This window comes from Nerophis lumbriciformis, linkage group LG16, assembly GCF_033978685.3.
Source record: "Nerophis lumbriciformis linkage group LG16, RoL_Nlum_v2.1, whole genome shotgun sequence".
Taxonomy (NCBI): domain Eukaryota; kingdom Metazoa; phylum Chordata; class Actinopteri; order Syngnathiformes; family Syngnathidae; genus Nerophis; species Nerophis lumbriciformis.
The window spans coordinates 20,271,918-20,295,429 of record NC_084563.2 but is presented as its reverse complement, the minus strand read 5'-3'; the positions used below and the strand labels follow the sequence as shown (position 1 = coordinate 20,295,429).

Sequence of the window (23,512 nt, the reverse complement as noted above, 5' to 3'; positions counted from 1 at the left end):
ATAACGTACACTTATTCAGCCTGTTCACTATTCTTTATTTATTTTAAATTGCCTTTCAAATGTCTATTCTTGGTGTTGGGTTTTATCAAATACATTTCCCCCAAAAATGCGACTTATATATGTTTTTTCCCTTCTTTATTATGCATTTTCGGCCGGAGCGATTTATACTCCGAAAAATACGGTACTTGTTGGTCACAAAAAACATTCATGAAGTTTGGTTCTTATGAATTTATTTTGGGTCTACTGAAAATGTGAGCAAATGTGCTGGGTCAAAAGTATACATACAGCAATGTTAATATTTGCTTACATGTCCCTTGGCAAGTTTCACTGCAATAAGGCGCTTTTGGTAGCCATCCACAAGCTTCTGGCAAGTTTCTGGTTGAATTTCTGACCACTCCTCTTGACAAAATTGGTGCAGTTCAGCTAAATTTGTTGCTTTTCTGACATGGACTTGTTTCTTCAGCATAGTCCACACGTTTAAGTCAGGACTTTGGGAAGGCCATTCTAAAACCTTAATCCGGGGTGTATCGCTCGCCTGTGCATTGGTTGGGGACATCTCTGCGCCGCTGACCCGTCTCCGCTTCGGATGGTCTCCTGCTGGCCCCACTATGGACTGGACTTTCACAACATTATGTCAGACCCACTCGACGTTCATTGCACCCGGTCTCCCCTAGAGGGGGGGGTCACCCACATTTGCGGTCCTCTCCAAGGTTTCTCATAGTCATTCTCATCAACAAGTATGTGCTCCAATCACTCTATTACAAAAAAATAAGAGTTGTAGAAATTATTGGAAACTCAAGACAGCCATGACTTATGTCCTTCACAAGTGTATGCAAACCTTTGACCACGACTGTATGTCTTGTCAGAAGCACCTAATGTCAGGCAAAGACTGGTAGATTTTTTTTCCGGGGCTTAAACTGATGCCATCATAAAACCTTGATTAACTGTACAAATAACGCCCTCAGGGACATCTTAACATTGTTAAAGGGGAAACACACTTTTTTGGGAATGTTACCTATCATTCACAATCCTTAGGTAAGACAAGCACACATTTTTCTGTTTTTTTTATGCATTCTAACTAGTAAATAAACGTTAGCAAATGTCAGCTAACAATGGAGCCAGTCAGAGTCGCTCTATTCCGCCTATAAAACCCTCTAAGAATCTAGAAAACCTCCATCAAGGTTGTATATACATGCTGTAAGTATATATGTAATGTAGCAACATTCATAATATGAAATACAGTGTTCCCTCAAAATACCTGCTTTAAGTGAAATCCGTGATTTTTTTTTGTTTTTTAGGTGTTTTCATTCATTATATATATTTTTTCGTTTACATTAAATGTTTTCTCATTTACAGGATGTTTTTTTTCATTTACTGTGCATGTTTTTTGTTTACAGGTTTTACAAAATGTATCATATAAAAGTTAAAGTTAAAGTACCAATGATTGTCACACACACACTAGGTGTGGCGAGATTATTCTCTGCATTTGACCCATCACCCTTGATCACCCCCTGGGAGGTGAGGGGAGCAGTGGGCAGCAGCGGTGGCCGCGCCCGGGAATCATATGTTTTTTTGTTCACAGTACTGTACAGTATATGTACGATCGCATCAAACAATTTTGTAAATTAGGCAAGCTGGACGCATTCTGTACTGGACAGCAGTGGTCTCCAACCACCGGGCTGCGGTTTTATTTTATTAAATCAACATAAAAAACACAAGATACACTTACAATTAGTGCACCAACCCAAAAAAACCTCCCTTCTCCATTTACACTCATTCGCACAAAAGGGTTGTTTCTTTCTGTTATTAATATTCTGTTTCCTACATTATATATCAATATAGATCAATACAGTCTGCAGGGATACAGTCCATAAGCACACGATTGTATTTTTTTATGACATAAAATAAAAAAATAACATACCAAATTTTCAAGCATGGCATGAAAAAGATTGATTGATATTGGTCTACAGTCCCTTAGCAAATCAGAATGCAGAACACAATGCGCATTCATGCGCTGTAAAAAAAGAAAGAAAGCATGAAACTGTAAAAAATTACACACACACACAATATCTGTGTAACAGCGAGGCCGTGTTAAGTGAACCGTGTTGTAGCGAGGGAACACTGTATTTACATATTTTGATCATTTTAAACAAACGGCGTCGTATTATTTCTCAGACGCATCACAACGTTCACTTTCCTTTCAACAACAGCACTACTAATCATGAGAGACAACAATGACTACTTTGGGACAAACTATGCTCCAGAAACTTCTATTTTTGATTCTAAATACAAGGAGGATGATCTACAAGTTTTAGAAGCTGCGTGTTAAACAGATGCAGCTTGAGTGAAACACTAAGCACGCTGAATAAGAAATATAAACTACCAACATAATAAAACAATCACTTACTGTACAATGTCTGCTCTCGCTGGAATAAAGACTGATGGGATGTTTATATCTTCCCCTTTACATGAACAATCATCATAATCCACTCGGAAGGAAAAAAGGTGGCTGCAAACGAGCGTTTTTTCATTTGTTTCTCGCCATCTCCGGGTTGAGGTTGGATGTCAAAGTTGACCAACTTGTCGGTTTATGTCCACAACCTTCTACAATCCAGGCGAGAGGCATGATTTGTAATCTAGAATGAACTTTTACCAACTCAAATGAGGTGATGCAGCAGCTCACCGGCTCAGTAGGTCAATACTGTAGCTCTCTGATCAATGGGCCACTAAAAGTAGTTCCTCTGTGTTAGCGCTTATAATAACAACATCGCTAATACTCGGTTAATATTCAGGGCACAAGATGTAAATGGAGTATCGTTGGCTTTTTTTGGATGTTTTTTTAGGGGGCTTTATGAGCGTAATATAGTACTCATTGCTAGCCACCTCTTACTTGCTGTGCATTACAAGTTAAAATGCATAAAAAATGTGTTCTTGTCTTACAGAGAGATTCAAATGATAGGCAATATTAAAAAAAAAGAAGAGGGGAAATAATGTTCATATTCATTATTCCTACATTGTTGATACAAATTATTGTTACAGTGTAATAATTATTGTTACCTGTGGAAATGCAACTATGATACAACATTTGTATTATAATCCTTGAACAAAGTACCGTATTTTTCAGATTATAAATCGCAGTTTTTTTCATAGTTTGCGACTTTTCCTCTGGAGCGACTTATGTGTGAAATTATTAACACATTACCGTAAAATATCAAATAATATTATTTATCTCATTCACGTAAGAGACTAGGCGTATATCAGCAATCGTCACACGCATTAGGAGTGACAGATTGTTTGGTAAACGTATAGCATGTTCTATATGTTATAGTTATTTGAATGACTCTTACCATAATATGTTACGTTAACATACCAGGCACGTTCTCAGTTGGTTATTTATGCCTCATATAACGTACACTTATTCAGCCTGTTGTTCACTATTCTTTATTTATTTTAAATTGCCTTTCAGATGTCTATTCTTGGTGTTGGATTTTATCAAATCAATTTCCACAAAAAATGCGACTTATACTCTAGTGCGACTTATATGTGTTTTTTTCCTTCTTTATTATGCATTTTCAGCCGGTGCGATTTATACTCCGGAGCGATTTATAATCCGAAAAATACGGTAACAGTGAATAATCACTGAATGGAGGACTGGGGATCGGATTAAATAAGTTATCTTCTTCCCACTCCCTTTCAGGCAAAACTGGACAATCATGCATTACATACTATACATTACCTTTTGCACTATATTAATTTATATTATTATGTGTTGTCAACTTTGTACTTTTTTTTTTTAATTATTATTTTTTTTTGTCATTGCCTGAAATAAATAAATAAATGAAAATGAAAAAATGTATGTTAACTCACTGTTTAATTAATCTAAAATAAATCAAAACGACTCACCTTTTGAAGACACCTGAGAGAGGTGGCTGTCGAGCAAACATTTCGCCTTATAGACCAATCCCTGATTCATTTTTTTTTTAAATGACAGCTTTCAACAATAGAATCTAAAATACAGTAGAAAATCTCAACCCTCGAAGACACCTGAATGAGGACGTTGCAGAGCTACCGATTCTTTTGCTGAGTGCATAGATCTTTACTGCTATTTAGGACTTAAAGTAAGGTCAACCTCTAAAATAAAGCAAAGCTACTCACTCTTTGAGTTTGGGAGCTGTACGCTGACCTAAATGACCATTGTTTCCCCTCCTTTGTCAACACAATGGACTTAAATAAAATAAAAGCACTCAAACTTTAAAGAGCTATGCTGTCTCTTAATGCAATTTTATACATTTGATCATGTAATTGATTTGTTTGCCCTTTTCCACTCAGCCAGCACTGTTTTGATTCATTTTGTGTTGCAGGTATTAGTTTGACAACTTTTGAAATAATAATATTACGATAATATTAGTCTTCTAAAGGTAAATATACCCGAAGTTTCTGCGTTAACTTGACTAGATGATCTCATCCACGTGCGTTTTTGTTTGACCTTTTCCGAGGTTTATCTGTCAGCCTGGAAGGTTCCCCTCCCAAGGCATAAGCAAAGGAATGCCAGTGGCGTTGAGTCAGTGTGAACCTTTTAACACAAATAAAGCGAGTGTCCGAGCATGGTTAGATGGGCGGGGATGGCGCTCGCCGCCACCAAAGAGCAGTTATTCATCGCGCTCTTCAATGTAGCTTTACATTGACACTGTATAGTCTAGATGTAGTGACTGTGAACCTCAACGTTTCCTCTCCTCGCGCTCAAAATAAGAGGGGGGACGTCGTCCAGCCGTGTCCACAGCAGCTCAACTCGGACCCAGCACGAGTATAAACTCTTCGCTGTCTGGTCCTCCCGCCTTTTTTGACCACCCCTTTCATTTTCCAGGGGAAGAAAATATTTATTTGGATTTGGGTTTTTCTTGTGCCCGTCATTCTCTCTCTCATTCAGCCTGTCTCTCACTTTCCACTGACATGAGGACAAGAGTCCTCTTTTCCTCCTATTTTCTGCTTTAATTATTGCCATTTTCCTTAACAGCACATAATTCTCCTCACTTTCCTGCTTATGACACAGATGGCACAATGCAAACACCTTTTTTGCAGGAATCCTGGGATGTGTTAGCGAGAATGCCAAATCACCGATTTATTTTTTTTTATCATTAAAATAAACAGTGTGGACATTTAGCACTCATCTGGAGCCCAACCAGCTATTTTGAGCTTTACTAACCAAATAAATCTCATAAATCCCTCCAACATTTCACCAAAATTGTTACAAATGATCTGTTTTTTTCCACATCAACTTGTCTTACAGGTAATCTGAACGTGACCCTGCAAGTGTGGGACATTGGAGGACAGACCTTAGGAGGGAAAATGCTGGATAAATACGTGTACGGAGCTAACGTAAGTCACCGTAACATTCTCGGCTCATCTAGAAAACATATCTTCATTTTAGCTTAAAACGGCACTCTTTAGCTGGATTGCATTTCGGTAAGAAAAAGGGGAAGCGCTCGTCACCGCGGTGGAGCAGCAATAGGAAGCACAGGAAGGATTAGTTTAGAGTCTTGTCGCTGAGTCCGCTTGGGCTTATTATTACAGTCTGGTCAGACCTCCCCCCGACTCCCTGCGACTGGAGCCGTATGATAATAAACTCAAGCGATCGACTGACATCCAAACTGACGGTGAATGTAGCAGGTCGGCAGAAGCTCACAATTTGTGTCAAAATGATGGCCACATCTGCAAGAGGTTCTCCTCTGTCGCAATTCTCCACTAATATTCTTGTCTTTCAGGGATTATTATTCTATGGAAGAATAATAACACCAAATACATTTAAAGGGTATCTTAACAAAAATGACGGATGTAGCTCATGTCGGACCCGTTTAAGTCGCCAATGAGGGATGGGTGATATGGCCTGAAATCTTTATCGCGTTAAATAGTGCAGTCATCCTGTGATAATGATATAATTCACAATATATTAATTGGTGTGTAAATGATAATACAATTATTTCAAAACAAGTACCGTACTTTCCGGACCATAGTGGACCACCAGATTATAAGGCGCACTGCGGATGAATGGTCTATTTTTTTATCTTTTTTCATATGTAAATCGCACCGGATTATAGGGCACATTAAAGGAGTCATATTATTATTGTTTTTTTTTTATAAATGTAAAACACCTTCTTGTGGTCTACATAACATGTAATGGTGGTTCTTTGGTCAAAATGTTGCATAGATTACCATATTTTTCGGACTATAAGTCGCAGTTTTTTTTCATAGTTTGGCCGGGGGTGCGACTTATACTCGGGAGCGACTTATGTGTGAAATTATTAACACATTACCGTAAAATATCAAATAATATTATTTAGCTCATTCACGTAAGAGACTAGACGTATAAGATTTCATGGGATTTAGCGACTAGGAGTGACCGATTGTTTGGTAAACGTATAGCATGTTCTATATGTTATAGTTATTTGAATGACTCTTACCATAAAATGTTACGTTAACATACCAGGCACGTTCTCAGTTGGTTATTTATGCCTCATAACGTACACTTATTCAGCCTGTTGTTCACTTTTCTTTTCTTTTTTTTAAATTGCCTTTCAAATGTCTATTCTTGGTGTTGGCTTTTATCAAATAAATTTCCCCAAAAAATGCGACTTATACTCCAGTGCGACTTATATATGTTTTTTTCCTTCTTTATTATGCATTTTCCGCCGGTGCGACTTATACTCCGAAAAATACGGTATGTTTTACAGATCATCTTCAAGCCGTTTTGTGACAGTCGTTTCAGGATGCGCCGTTTTGTGGGCGGTCTTATTTACGTGGCTCACCTTCGGCAGCGTCTTCTCCCCGTCATCTTTGTTGTAGCGGTGTAGCGTGCAAGGACGGGAGTGGAAGAAGTGTCAAAAGATGGAGCTAACTGTTTTAACGACATTCAGACTTTACGTCAATCAATAACGGAGCAGCATCTCCTCATCCGGAAACAACAACACCGGAAATGTGTCATGTGAAAAAACGTTTGACCGGAACTCTCTAATAACTAAAGTTCCTTGGGTGAATAATGTAAACTCACTACACCGGTATGTTTTAGCGCTTTCATGGCAAGTTTACTGACAGATATAAGTAAGAACTTTTCACTACTTTATATTAGAAATGGCAACAGCGGAGGATGAATATCCCATAACAAGAAGATAGAGAAAAAGAAGAAGCTTATCGACGACTGTGTCGGCACGGACTACAAAGACGGAAGCGCGCAATTTATCAGGATTTATGCAGATCCCAAATACAGATCAGCAGGTACCAGAAGGTAAGAAAAGTCTCTTTTGCATAATATTGCGAAACAAAACGCCAGATATGTAATACGACTTACCTTATACACACACCATAATAATACTGTCTATGTTGAAGCACATCAAGCGGTGCGGTTTCATAGCTTACCAAAGTTGTACTAAAACATTTTGATAGATTTTTGAGCGCCGTGTGTAATGTTCTATATTTTCAATTGAACATATAAAATGTTGGTGTTGTTTATGTGAGTCATATTGCCATCATAGTGCAGTCTACATGTATCTCTTATGTTTGACTGCCATCTACTGGTCACACTTATCATTACACCAGGTACCAAATAAAATTGCTTCGAGGTCGGTAAGCAAAGCCAGAATTATTCCTTACATTAGGCGCACCGGGTTATAAGGCGCACTGTCGAGTTTTGAGAAAGGAAAAAAAAAGATTTTAAGTGCGCCTTATAGTCTGAAAAATACGGTAACAAAGGTTCCTAATTTGGCTGCTGTCATATGCAATAAGATATCGCATCATTTCCGATGGTATTATTTTCTTTAAACTCTTATTAATCCACTTGCTAATTTACTGTTAATATCTGGTTACTTTCTGTTGTGATGTTTCCACCTAAACTTTTTTTTTATTTTATTTTTTTTTTAATTTTTTTTTTTTAACATTTGTTTATTGAATTTTTGACATACAGTCCAGTCCCCAAACAAGTGATTTACAAAAAAAATATATAAAATAAAATAAAAAAATTAAATGCTTCAGTCAATCCAGTACAGGCAAATATTGACATGAAGCAAAAGACAACTGCACTCCCCAACATGGTGCAGTTATCAATTATTATCAATCATCTACCTTTCTATTACGTTTCAGTTGGGATTAAATTTGAGATCAGTCTCTTTTACATATTTTAGGAAACCACCTCATACTTCCTGAAACTTCATAGAAGAACTGTTCAATGTCAGCCTAATTTCCCCCAATTTAAGGAAATAAAGAATATCTTTAATCCAGCGGGTGTGGCAAGGAATTGCTGCAGCTTCCAATTTAGCACAATATGTCTTCTAGCCAACAAAGTAGTAAATGCTACCAAGTTCTTTTTGGATTTGCTAAGAGAGGATGACGAGGGGCCACCCCAAATAGTACGGACAAAATATGACTTTAATTATATTTATATATATATATATATATGATATAAAAATATAATATAATGTAATAATATAATATATCAGTATATATTATATACTGTACATGTAATATGTATATATTACATATATGTTATATTTAATATTGCGACAATGGTACATTTTTAGTCTACTTTATACATGCATTGTCCTTTCTACCCTTTGTAACTGAGCTACTGTGTGGAACAATTTCCCTTGTGGATCAATAAAGTTTGTCGAAGTCTAATTGCAATTAAAACTTAAATTTGACATCCTTAAGTGTAATCCTATTAAGTGATGGTTTGGCCCACTCCATCATGACAACACAGAGTATTGGAGAAATTGATAAAGAAGCGGAAGCTAGTTAACAAAACAAATTGAAACCTCTATTTTTCTTAGTCATTTGTTCCAAAAAGTCTGCTGAAAACCAAATCGTGCAAAAACCGAAGCCGTTTTTTCTCATTAAAAAAAACTATAAATCTATTCCAGACATTCAAGAGTGTGAACTAAACTTACATTTTATAGAGATTTTTTTAATTCAGATAACCATAAAGAAATCATATAAATGACAAATGTATAAATAAGCATTGAACATCACTTTTAACTTTATTGAAGACTCTTGTTGGCAAAGAAGGTGAGACTTGTGTTGATACTTGCAACTTTCTTTGGGCCCGATGGTTGGTTATTTAGCAATCGTACAAAATCAAAAACAAAGCACAGAGACTGATGGCCCAAACATATTGGAGCAGAACGAATGTGGAACGGAGTCTACAGAGGCCCGCGCGTGGTCAAAGCGGACGTCCTGCACCCGTGTCACACAAAACGCTGATAGGCGTGTATTTTTCACATTGACCCGCATTACACAGCTGATGTGCCTATTCGATAAGTTTGCTGTGACTTATATAACCAATACAAACGTGAGAGATTCTTGGTTTAGGTCAGGGGTCGGCATGCCAAAATGTTGAAAGAGCCATATTGGACCAAAAATACAATAAAATTGTCTGTCTGGAGCCGCAAAAGATCAAAAGCCTTCTATAAGTGATACAATGAAGACAACACACGATATAAGTGTCTATATAAGCTATATTAGCCTACTATCAAAATCACTATATGTCGCAGGCTGACACAAATCTTCGTTGACAGAAATGTTGAAATGTAATATTTATTTTACCCATTTTTACAACACTGGAACACATAAGTAAAACACCAGCTTCTCAGGGGGTGAGATAACTCCTCTAAATTACTGGCTTTGAATGGCCAAAGGTATAGATGTGTGTGTCCAAGTTAAAGGAAATGGCAGGCTGTCTTCTTCGAATGGATTTATAACAATCTACGCGAGCTGGGTTACGTTTATTGTGGTCAAACCACTATCAGAAATGCAGCCAATATTACATACGGATCATGTGTAATGAGAAATGCATATAAATTAAATACACAGAGTCCATAGGAAATTAAATGAGCTCAAATATACCTGCAAGTGAGGCATAATGATGCATTATGTACATAGAGCTAGCCTAAATAGCATGTTAGCATCGATTAGCTTTGCACTGACAAAATATGCTTGATAAGCACACCACACACTTTGTGCATTCACGCACAGTATACAATGTTTGGTGGACAAAATGAGACAAAGAAGGAGTGGCATAAAATATGTCTTTCTCTGGCATCGTGGAGGAAAGTTATACACATAAACAAAGTACGGTGAGTTCAAGAACCGCTAAAATTAGTAGGACAAAACGGCTCTCGCCTAATACGCTCATCATAGAATCATGTTTAATATAAACAGAGGGATCTCTAACAATTAGGGAGGGTTGTGTCATGTTGTCCTACAGAAACCATATTAAAACAGCAATATATTTTTTCCCCCATCTTCTCTATTTTCATGCACTAGAGCCGCTGGTTGCAGACCCCCGGTTTAGGTACTCAATTCCATGAATGATAGAACAGATCAAATCGAAAAAGTGGTGAGGTTTGAGTGCATATCAATGCAGCACATGAATCAGTTTACTTTCTAGCTATTGTCTCTCCATTAAATGAGGTGTTTGCAAACAGCAACAAGTACCAGTGTGGTTGATGCCGCAAGGGAACGTTGCCAAAAATTGTGAAGTAGTTGTTTTGGTGCCTTCACAACTTTTAATGATGGCAAAGTACAGGATTGTATCCCTTATCAAAATGAACCTGTACCACGTTGTGATCATACCAGACAAATTAACGGTTACATAACCATATGTCAGTCCAAAAAGGACAGCCGCAGTCTGTCGGGAAACAAAAGCTTCTCAGGCAGTCGTCAAGTGCTTCATGTCGCCTGCAGAATGCCTCTTGTGTGATGAAGAGGCCTACTTTTAAGACCAGTGAAGGCCACATGTACACCAACGTGTTACATTAAAGGTCCCTTTTCTATGATGTTCTAGTGCAGGGCTGTCCAACTTTTGTCACTCTTAAAGCTACTTTGACATAAAGTAGAAAAGATGATGCGTTTGTGATTTATTTATATAATTGTCAACATTTCAATTAGACTGACCATACATCCTCTTTTCCCCGGACATGTCCTCTTTTGCGGGGCTGTCCGGGTGGGGTTTCTTAAATGCCTCAAATGTCCGGTATTTTGAGTTAGGGTTGCGTGTTTTTTCAATGTACGTCCAGGGTTAAGAAGGGGTTAAAAACAAAACAAATTGTGAAGGTGTGCGTACGTAGCAACATTCGTGCGGGAGGGGCAGAGACAGAGAGCCAGACTGTCGAGAGACAGACACAAGAGAGAAGCCAAAACGTAAATGCAACTTCACGGATGATTTGCGGGAAAAGTATCTGTGTTTTCGTCCTGGCCGTGACACATGGAAAGCAGAATGCACTGTGTGCAAAGCAGGAACGTATATATCTGTAGCAAATAAAGGGGCCAACGATCTACAAGCCCATATCGACACTACAAAGCACAAAACAGCTGTGCAGGGCGAGAGCTCGTCTGCTGTTTTTTGTTTAAATTTAAAGGGGAACATTATCACCAGACCTATGTAAGCGTTAATATATACCTTGATGTTGCAGAAAAAAGACCATATATTTTTTTAACCGATTTCCGAACTCTAAATGGGTGAATTTTGGCGAATTAAACGCCTTTCTAATATTCGCTCTCGGATGTGACGTCACATCGGGAAGCAATCCGCCATTTTCTCAAACACCGAGTCAAATCAGCTCTGTTATTTTCCGTTTTTTCGACTGTTTTCCGTACCTTGGAGACATCATGCCTCGTCGGTGTGTTGTCGGAGGGTGTAACAACACGAACAGGGACGAATTCAAGTTGCACCAGTGGCCCAAAGATGCGAAAGTGGCAAGAAATTGGACGTTTGTTCCGCACACTTTACAGACGAAAGCTATGCTACGACAGAGATGGGAAGAATGTGTGGATATCCTGCGACACTCAAAGCAGATGCATTTCCAACGATAAAGTCAAAGAAATCTGCCGCCAGACCCCCATTGAATCTGCCGGAGTGTGTGAGCAATTCAGGGACAAAGGACCTCGGTAGCACGGCAAGCAATGGCGGCAGTTTGTTCCCGCAGACGAGCGAGCTAAACCCCCTGGATGTCTTGGCTCACACCGTCCCTTATGCCACCGAAGATGATCAAGAGAAGAATATCGACCCTAGCTTCCCTGGCCTGCTGACATGAGGGTATGTCTACAGAATATATTAATTTATGAAAATTGGGCTGTCTGCACTCTCAAAGTGCATGTTGTTGCCAAATGTATTTCATATGCTGTAAACCTAGTCCATAGTTGTTAGTTTCCTTTAATGCCAAACAAACACATACCAATCGTTGGTTAGAAGGCGATCGCCGAATTCGTCCTCGCTTTCTCCCGTGTTGCTGGCTGTCGTGTCGTTTTCGTCGGTTTCGCTTGCATACGGTTCAAACCGATATGGCTCAATAGCTTCAGTTTCTTCTTCAATTTCATTTTCGCTACCTGCCTCCACACTACAACCATCCGTTTCAATACATGCGTAATCTTTTGAATCGCTTAAGCCGCTGAAATCCGAGTCTGAATCCGAGCTAATGTCGCTATAGCTTGCTGTTCTTTCCGCCATGTTTGTTTGTGTTGGCTTCACTATGTGACGTCACAGGAAAATGGACGGGTGTATATAACGATGGTTAAAATCAGGCACTTTGAAGCTTTTTTTAGGGATATTGCGTGATGGGTAAAATTTTGAAAAAAACTTCGAAAAATATAATAAGCCACTGGGAACTGATTTTTAATGGTTTTAACCATTCTGAAATTGTGATAATGTTCCCCTTTAATGAACTTGTTTTGAGGCATTATTTATGTTTACATTATTAGGTTATTTTGAATATTTCTACCTCTGCACTTTTTTCCAAAACTGTGAATGTTACAGAATATAAATGTGACTTATTTTGTTATACTGTCAACCAGTGTTGGCGTTAACACACTTTTTGTGTCTTTTTAACGCACTGAAATCAGAAGGGACGCAGATTTTATTTTTTTATATATTTTTTACCATTTGCGGCCCACAGCTAATGTTTTAAAGGCCCACGGAACATTCTAAAATACTATTAAAATAAACAAAAACATAACAAAAGTGAAATAAAAAAGCTCAAAGGTTAAATGTAATTTAGAAAAAGTTGCAATGTTGACTAATAAAACAAAGCTGTTTTTTTTTCTTTCAAACTGTCATTGCTCAAATCAAATCAAATCAAATCAACTTTATTTATAAAGAAAAACATAATATTGAATCAAAATCAATGTTATTATGAATTATTGAACTATCCAAGGTTCCGATTACTTCACATCAAATATTCCACTAAGAAAAATATTTTTGGTGGAAGATTTTGCAAATTTGGTAAATGAATAACCCAAAAATGTATATTTTGTTGTTTTCTTACTGTACCGAAAATGAACCGAACCGTGACCTCTAAACCGAGGTACGTACCGAACCGAAATTTTTGTGTACCGTTACACCCCTATGCGTTTGTGATTTATTTATGACTGTCAACATTTCAATTGACCTTTATCCAATGAGGAGCTCACCACTAAAACTGTCTTAATGCTGTTATCTACTACAGCTACCTGTTTATGTGCACCAAAATTGAGAAAAATCTGTCACCTCCATCGCTCTAAGTTTGATCATTTTCTTGTTCTTTAGTGACTAGGCTAACCTTGCACAATGCTGCTGTTAAAATGTGACTGTAATGTTAGCACTGTAGCTCACATGGCTATGTTAATGTTGTTTGTGTGCTCTTGCGCCACTTGTTAACATTGTTGTATGTGATATTCGACATCTATTACGTTGAAAAAGTGCAGAATTACAGTGTATATGTAAAAAATGGATGGAGTGCACAATAGCACACTCTGTTAGAGACAGGCGTGGACAAACATAGCTCATCAGCAATAAAACTACAGACACACAAAAGGGTTCCCACACACACTTCCAATACCCTACTGTGGGAATTCTGGGAATATTGAAAAATATTATGATAAAGGAGTCATATTACATTTGTTTCTGTACATTTAAAACACTTTCTTGTGGTCTACATAACAGGTATTGGTGATTCCCTGGTCAACATGTTGAAAAGACAGTTTTTACAGATCATTTTCAAGCCGATTTCTGACCGTCTCTTCAGGATGCGCCGTTTTGTGGGCAGTTTTATTAACGTGCCTACACTTTGACTGCATCCCCGTCAGCCATGTTGTCGTTAGTGTTTCCCTATGAAGTTTACTGACAGATACAGTCATGGCCAAAAATATTGGCACCCCAGCAATTCTGTCAGATAATGCACCACTTCTCCCAGAAAATTGTTGAAAATACAAATGCTTAGGTATTCACATGTTCATTTATTTTGTTTACATTGGAACAACATGAATTTATAATGAATTGATTAATAACGTGGACCCCGACTTAAACAAGTTGAAAAACTTACTCTGGTGTTACCATTTAGTGGTCAATTGTACGGAATATGTACTGTACTGTGTAAACTGTACTGTTTCATATAATGTATTCTCTTCCTTTGCAATCTACTAATAAAAGTTTCAATCAATCAATCAAAACACACAAAAAACCCCCTGGGTTTGTGTTTCAGTTGCCGTGACTGCAGGTTGGTTTCACCTGCCTCTGATTAGTGTTCAGGACGCTCACCTGCTCCTGGGCACTAATCAGAGAGCTATTTATTCCTGTTTCTCTCCACTATCAGTCAGGCTTCCTTGTTTGCATCACGCAACTGTTAGCGACGGCTATAGTTTTGATTCCTGTTTGATTCCTTAGCTTTTCCACCAGTGCTATCGGCAGGCTTTTGTTTTACTGTATTTCCTGGAGGATATATGCAAATAAATCAGATCCTACCTACACGCTTCGTCCGGAGTTTTTCGTCTGCATCTTGGGAGAACGACCTCCGCATAACCATGCAACCAAGTCGTTACATTACCAACTACAACGTTGGTCTACAATGGCGGACTCGCGCTAAGCTCTTTGAGTAAAACTTTACCATATATGGAGATATCCGCTGATGTCACCAATTGGAAAAAAGTCACAAGTTAGGCAAATTCCAAATAGGATTTAAATAAATTCAAACAAAAGTATGAAGGGAGGCAAGATTTGGTATAAATATCTCCATCGCCATGCCTCCATAGTTTGGTTTCACATTTTCTGCACTTATGCAGAGCCCACATACACAAAAACAGGTAACAATAGCTAAGAAAAGTTGGTTTTGCATAACAGGTCTACTTTAAGTTGAAATAGTCATGTATCACCGCCTCATCTCAAGTTGCTCTGCAGGTTTTAATGGCGGGCGCTGCGTGGAAGTTTTGCACCTATTGTTCCGCTCCTTGCATCCTGTAATCAATCATGTACTGTTTGGAGGGGACGGTTGGCTACTACTAGCGGCCCGAGCTGTCGGCAGCAACCACGCAGGTTGCGACAGTGCGTGTCTGCAGAACAAAAAGCAACAAATGCTCCTTTCAGTCATGCTGCACGGCGCAGTCATAGTGGAAACATTCACCTTGTCGGCCCAGACATGGACTGATGTGGAGATAACCTAACCTCTATTTCACCCCCATTACTAACCAATGTGTAAAGCTGTCGCCTATGGTAAATGAAATTCCACATACAGTACACTGTTCTTCTCCAATGAAGGGGGTTCTCCTCGTGTACGACATCACCAACTACCAGAGCTTTGAGAATCTGGAGGACTGGTTCAGCATGGTCAAGAAGGCCAACGAGGAATCTGACGTCCAACCTGTCATCTCGCTGGTAGGAAACAAAAGTGAGTGTCACACATACAAATCCACACAAAGCAAAAGCCTGGACACTACTGCTTGAGAACGTGTCGTAAAACAAGTAAGTAATAAAGTAGGCAAATGATCGTTCCACATGGGTCTGTGGATTCCTCCGCTTTCTTTACCCTCTCCCATATTTCATGTTCTGTGCCTGTGTTTGTCTGCGGAGGAGTGAGTGTTTGACGGGGTTTGTTGGAGCGCCAGAAAAACGATCTTGCTTAGGATAAGTCCGTCGATAAGGGGGAACCCCATGTTCAGAGCGATGGGAGTGCTGATGTTTGTGAACTCTGGGGGAGTCAACGGCGATGATTTAGGATCCGCGGACCATCAGAGACCGGGACACCCCTTATCTTTGCCCCCTGTCTCGCGGTCAGAGGCTCCTCTCATCAACAGCCTTCCCGTTCCCAAGTTGTGGGCTCCACCGACAAAGCAAGGTCGATGTTAACCAGACAGCTTAGGCCGTTATCAGCCCGCACCCGTCCCGCCATCTCCAAAATAATGAGTAATAATGATGACTCTTTTTTAAACATCCCATTTGACAGATGTGTTGTCCTGGTTGCTGCTGTGTTATGGTGAAGTGTCAGGGTGTGATTCTGCACCTTGATGGCCGATGATGAACAGCTAGCTAGAGTGCGGTCTGCACGTACACCAGCAGCCTGCGAATGTTAACTCAACAGGTCCACAGGTCACACTTGAAGTTTGTTCTGTCCAGAAACATTCTCTTGTCTTCACCTGAATCGCTGGCTTTGGAGTTGGGCGCCACTATTATTTAGGCTAGCAGTCCTGCACTGTAATTTTTAAGTAGCGTGCACACCCCCCCCTCCTTGTATAGCGCTATTTTCCAGACTACCCCATGTGTGTTTTGACAAAAATAGAAAATCCCACACAGATTGCCCCACTAGGAGCCATCAATCACCTTTTGATACTTTATTAATCTCTCAGCCCTCCTGTAGACAATTTTCTTAGACAACTTGAAGGCTTCGTCTTGTCTCCACATCTACACACACGCATTTAGCAATCTTCCAGTCGGCCCGTGTGTTTTTACGTTTCATGCTATATTTGTGTTTTTTCCCAACTGGGATTCTTGGTTTTGCAGCAACAACAATGAACATGTGATTTTGCAGCATTCTTTCGAAGTTGAGATCTCGTTTTATTTTTCCGAAGCGTTCCCATGATGCGGGACGAGTTGGGCAACATGTTTGCGACAAACCCGAAATAGACGCACAGACATAACAAGAAGGAGCTTGTAAAAACAACATTTATGTGTCTGTGAGTACCGGTCTCAGGGGGAGTTTTGACACTCGTGAACATTTCCATTTAAATCAACTTGAGGTGAAAGCCTAAGATAGTCATATACATTTTATGTCCGTATTGGGGTAGGTTTCTATTTAAAAAGGTGCTATACTGCCTTTGAAAAATACCAATACTTTATTTTTTTTTTTCATGGACATGACGGCGCGTTATGGTGACATTGCTGGTCATGCGAGCCGAGGCGCATCTCGCAAGTCAACACACACAGACCACTTGCAAGCAGAAACAGCTAGAGACCGAAGAGGGAGAATGGACGTATTTTGGCTTAAAGGGGAACATTATCACCAGACCTATGTAAGCGTCAATATATACCTTGATGTTGCAGAAAAAAGACCATACATTTTTTTAACCGATTTCCGAACTCTAAATGGGTGAATTTTGGCGAATTAAACGCCTTTCTATTATTCGCTCTCGGAGCGTTGTGACGTGCCAAAATCCGCCATTTTCTCAAACACATTACAAACACCGAGTCAAGTCAGCTCTGTTATTTTCCGTTTTTTCGACTGTTTTCCGTACCTTGGAGACATCATGCCTCGTCGGTGTGTTGTCGGAGGGTGTAACAACACGAACAGGGACGGATTCAAGTTGCACCAGTGGCCCAAAGATGCAAAAGTGGCAAGAAATTGGACGTTTGTTCCGCACACTTTACCAACGAAAGCTATGCTATGACAGAGATGGCAAAATGTGTGGATATCCTGCGACACTCAAAGCAGATGCATTTTCAACGATAAAGTCAAAGAAATCTGCCGCCAGACCCCCAGGAAAAGAGAGCGGATGAGGGTATATCTACAGAATATATTAATTGATGAAAACTGGGCTGTCTGCACTCTCAAAGTGCATGTTGTTGCCAAATGTATTTCATATGCTGTAAACCTAGTTCATAGTTGTTAGTTTCCTTTTAATGCCAAACAAACACATACCAATCGTTGGTTAGAAGGCGATCGCCGAATTCGTCCTCGCTTTCTCCCGTGTCGCTGGCTGTCGTGTCGGTTTCGCTTGCATACGGTTCAAACCAATATGGCTCAATAGCTTCAGTTTCTTCTTCAATTTCGTTTTCGCTACCTGCCTCCACACTACAACCATCCGTTTCAATACATGCGTAATCTGTTGAATCGCTTAAGCCGCTGAAATCCGAGTCTGAATCCGAGCTATTGTTGCTATAAACTTGCTGTTCTATCCGCCATGTTTGTTTGTATCGGCATTACTATGTGACGTCACAGGAAAATGGACGGGTGTATATAACGATGGTTAAAATCAGGCACTTTGAAGCTTTTTTTAGGGATATTGCGTAATGGGTAAAATTTTGAAAAAAACCTCGAAAAATAAAATAAGCCACTGGGAACTGATTTTTACCCTTCTGAAATTGTGATAATGTTCCCCTTTAAAAACTAACGATAAAGGCGGAGCTATAAACACTGAGGCTAATAGCCGTCCACAGTGTTTTAGCCAGTTCTAAATCACTAATCCTCACCTTCATGGCGACAAATAAAACATCCCTGCAGGACGAGAAATAGCTAAACATGCCTAACTACTAGGGATATCCGATAATGGCTTTTTTGCCGATATCTGATATTCCGATATTGTCCAACTCTTAATTACCGATTTCGATATCAACCGACACCGATATATACAGTCGTGGAATTAACACATTATTATGCCTAATTTGGTTGTGATGCCCCGCTGGATGCATTAAACAATGTAACTTTACCATGAATTGATTAGCATGGACCCGGACTTAAACAAGTTGAAAAACGTATTCGGGTGTTACCATTTAGTGGTCAATTGTACGAAATATGTACTGTACTGTGCAATCTACTAATACAAATTTCAATCAATCAATCAAAAACAAGGTTTTCCCAAAATAAGAGAACAACTTCAACTCCAGTTATGGAAAAAAGTGCCAACATGGCACTGCCATATTTATTATTGAAGTCACAAAGTGCATAATTTTTTTTAACAGGCCTCAAAACAGCGTGGCATTTGGGACATGCTCTCTCTGAGATAATCCTGATACCCACTACAACTATAGGAAATACTATACTTTGACTTTCACAAAGTGCATTATTATTATTTTTTTTTAAACATGCCTCAAAGCTACAGCTCTGAATATGACAAATGTATGATCCTGTAACTACTTGGTTATCGGATTGATACCCAAATTTGTGGTGTCATCCAAAACTAATGTTAAGTATCAAACAACAGAAGAATAAGTGATTATTACATTTTAACAGAAGTGTAGATAGAACATGTTAAAACAGAAAATAAGCAGATATTAACAGTAAATGAACAAGTAGATTAATAATTCATTTTCTACCACTTGTCCTTAATAATGTTGATAAAATAATAGAATGATAAATGACACAATATGTTACTGCATATGTCAGCAGCTAAATTAGGAGCCTTTGTTTGCTTACTTACTACTAAAAGACAAGTTGTCTTGTATGTTCAGTATTTTATTTAAGGACAAAATTGCAATAAGAAACATATGTTTAATGTACCATAAGATTTTTTGTTAAAATAATGCAATTTTTTGTGGTCCTCTTTATTTAGAAAAGTACCGAAAAGTATCGAAATACATTTTGTACTGGTACCAAAATATTGGTATTGGGACAACAGACACAACACTAATTGTGAGTAATGTGGCTAATACATGTTAAAACAGAAAATAAGCAGATATTAACAGTAAATTAACAAGTAGATTAATAATTAATTTTCTACCACTTATCCTTAATCATTTTGACAAAATAATACAATGGAAAATGACACAATATGTTACTTCATATGTCAGCAGCAAGTTGTCTTGTATGTTCACTATTTTATTTATAGACAAAATTGCAATAAGAAACATATGTTTAATGTACCGTAAGATTTTTTTGTTAAAATAATGCAATTTTTTGTGGTCCCCTTTATTTAGAAAAGTACCGAAAATGACTAAAAAGTATCAAAATACGTTTTGTACCGGTACCAAAATAATTGTGAGTAATGTGGCTATTACACGTCAAACATAGAGGGTTGGTCCATTACTGACTGCTGTAACACTTTCCACTTTTCAGGGAAGACTATGCAAGATTGTCTGAGCTGAGTATGTAGTTTTCTTTGTGACAATACGTGGGTTACGATGCGATTTAAAAACACTTTTTTTATTAAACAATGATTTGATGCGATTGAATTTAGTGTATTAACGATTCGATTCTATGATTAACATTTGTCGATGGACACATTCTTTTTTACAGGACAAAAGAACAAAATAATTCCTTCCTGCATATATATATCTTCATGTTTGAGGATAAACAGTTAGGACCTTGGCACCAAGCACTCAGACTAGATCTGTCCAAGCTAAGTCTAGGATCATGAACTGATGAAAACTACTCGGATGAGAGACCAAACGTCTTCTAAGACAACGAATCAGTTTAATGTCATGAGAATAACAATAACCTGATGAATGAGAACACCCACAGGCACATTCATCTTCAAATATATAAAAAAAAAAAGGTTGATTGAATGTTGCCGGTAAAGAGAGCATGACACGGAGATTGAACCCGTTGTGCGAGAAGGTTGCATTTTGTAAGTAAGTAAAGTACATTTTTATTTATAAAGCCCTTTTCAAGCACTGTACGAAAAATAGGTGAAGTAAAACAACAATTCAATTTAAAACAACAAGGGCAACATCATAAAAAGGATACAAAGTGGATTAAAAATGATAGGCAAAAGGTGCATTAACTAAAAGCTTTACTAAAAAGAGAAGTTTTCAAATGTTTCTTAAAAGTTTCAACACAGTCAAGATCACGGAGGGACTGGTGCAAATTGTTTCAGAGTCTGGGAACTATAGCCTGGAATGCCAGGTCTACACGGGTTTTAAAAAAGGGTTTTTGGGATCTTTAGAAGACCCTGGCCTGAAGACCGTAGGCTGCGCCCTGAAGAGTAGGGGCATAGCAAGTCAGTGATGTACTGAGGGGCCCCACCATGCAACGCACGGAATGTCAGGACTAAAATCTTAAACTCAAGGTGGAATTTAACTGGAAGCCAATGAAGACTGGATAAAACGGGGGTGATATGGGCTGTTCTGGGTGCACCGGTCAAAAGTCTGGCAGCCGCATTTTGTACAGTCTGAAGTCTCTTTGTTGAAAAGAGTCAAAAGAGAATTGCAATAGTCAATTGATCAGGGGGATCTTTTTATCGGGAGCCATTATCAGAGTTTCCGTTTTGTTTGAATTTATCTAGAGGAAATTTGAGGACATCCAGTTTAAATAAAGGATACACACTCCAAGAACTCAGATAAAAAGTAAAACTCTGGATCATGGAAGGAACATAACAGTTGAATATCATCTCATATCATTGTGAGTATCATTGTGAAGTAAAGAAAGACAAACTGCGATCTGTCTGAGCCGCCATTACTTGAGATGTTACAATATTCACAGACGGCACAACACAGAGATGGTCTGCTTGTTGACGTGCGGATAATTATTTGGCTGCCAGCCGTGACTTTCGCCTTGTTTGAAAGATAAACTGTCTACTGATTGCTAGTCTTGCGTGACGCCCGGTCCATGTGTCTACGTCTGTTCTCGTCTCCAGTTACGAAAGTAACGTAACAAGCACATACCGTATTTTCGGCACTATAAGGCACACCGGATTATAAGGCGCACCTTCAATGAATGGCCTATTTTAAAACTTTTTTCACATATAAGGCGCACCGCATTATAAGGCGCATAGAATAGATGCTACAGTAGAGGCTGGGGTTACGTTATGCATCCATTAGATGGAGCTGCGCTAAAGGGAATGTCAACAAAACAAATAGTGATTGTACTGCACTTCTACTTGCTGCGCTCTTCTGTTCAACAACCCACTGTTCGAGTTTGTCCTCCAACTGTAGCCGTCTCGCTTTGTTCCCTCGGAAACTCTGTTTAGACTTCTTTACTTGGCGCAGGTCATCATGTTGCTTCCTCCACTTCCGCACCATTGATTCGTTAATGTTGAATTCTCTCGCTGCTGCTCTATTCCCGTGTTCTACTGCGTGACTGATCGCCGACTTCATTTCCCCCCGTAGAAGAAGAAGGGTGCTTCGTCTTCTACGGGGGAAAATGAAGTCGACGGCTGCTTACCGTAGTTGCGAGACCTGTTGTGGCTCAATACTGGTCCATATATAAGGCGCACCGGATTATAAGGCGCACTGTCAGCTTTTGATAAAATCTGAGGTTTTTAGGTGCGCCTTATAGTGCGGAAAATACGGTAATTCTTTTCACGGACAACCCTGGCTCTCGTGTCCTTTCAAAGACAAAAACCCTCAACTGATTTCTACTTGGGCACAACCGGTTTATGTGTATACACTCGATTGAGGGGGCTTTAAGCCGAACCGGCCGCTTCTCGAAACGGAAATCTGGTCGCATCGGTTTATCGTTAACAACCCTAGTCTAAGGGGAATTTTCTTTGCCACAGACATCCACAAGATTATGTGAGACGTCAGAGGTCATCGACTCAAGTTGGATGACATTCTATTACAGATAACTCTTCCAACCATACATTTTATGGACATTGCATCGCGTTCTAAGGAATGGTTGTCCAAAACGAAATGTGAGGGGTGTTGTTTGTTGCATTCCAGAAGCTCAACCATGAGGCTGCATTGCAGTGAGAATGGTTGGCTTATCCTCTGTTTTAATTGGAACACTGTCCTCTCTCAAGGTAATTTGCGGTAATCAACCATTGGGTCAGACCACTTTCTCCATGATGATGTCCCCTCCTTTCCTTCCTTATACCTTGGCCCGACCGCTGCTTTGCATGGCAGTGCTAGTCCCAGGGAACAACCTCCCTTTTCTTCTTCACCTCAGCGTGGCCATCCATGTGCTCACCGAGGCACCACCGGCACGCTTCACGCTCTCGCCCCTGACGCGCTGCCCAGATGCTTGCGTTGAAGAATGGCACCACTTGTAACAATTCAGAGGGGAAGCCAGTGAAATATTTGGATGAGGCTGCCCGTGAACGCACTCTGCACACAATCCAAACATGCCTTTGGGCAAAGCGGCACACTTGTGCTGCTGCTGGGTACGTGAGGACTGAAGGAATGCTAAGTTCTGTCCAAACATACTATAAATGTATCTTAAGAGTGCGGTCCAGTGTGACACCATATGGAATTGTGTATAGAGGAATGTTGTAGTGATTCAAACTAAACTGGGACTCTGGTTGTTTAATTTCGTTTATGAAATGATAGAAATGTAATTACTCTAAAATGATTAAAATGGAATAAATCTGTTCCAGAGTCAAACTGTGACGGTCCCGTATCGTACAAATTTCCTGCAAGTTCAAATAAATCTCCAAAGCTTTACAAAAGTGCAATATAAGTCCAAAATGTAGCCTTGATGCTGGTGTTAAGGCAGTTAAAAGTGCTTTTACTAAGCCTTACTGGGAACATGCTGTTTAATGTGTAGCTTTAATGCTAATGAGCTATGTTATGTCTCCGGCAAAAAGTGTGTGGCTCCAAAAAACGCTACCTTGCACCTTATGCCCTTTTACGTAATTG

The 23,512-nt window shown here is 39.2% G+C and overlaps 1 protein-coding gene across 2 annotated transcripts in view; it reads left to right on the top strand.

Moving 5' to 3' along the window:
• The window catches only part of rab28 (RAB28, member RAS oncogene family), an 86,419-nt gene that overhangs the window by 26,662 nt on the left and 36,245 nt on the right, over positions 1–23,512 (top strand). For both annotated transcript variants that reach the window (XM_061976758.1, XM_061976759.1), the window contains exons 3-4: positions 5,288–5,376; positions 15,548–15,677. In XM_061976758.1, coding sequence (XP_061832742.1) covers positions 5,288–5,376; positions 15,548–15,677 — 219 coding nt within the window. The remainder of the gene's footprint in view (positions 1–5,287; positions 5,377–15,547; positions 15,678–23,512) is intronic.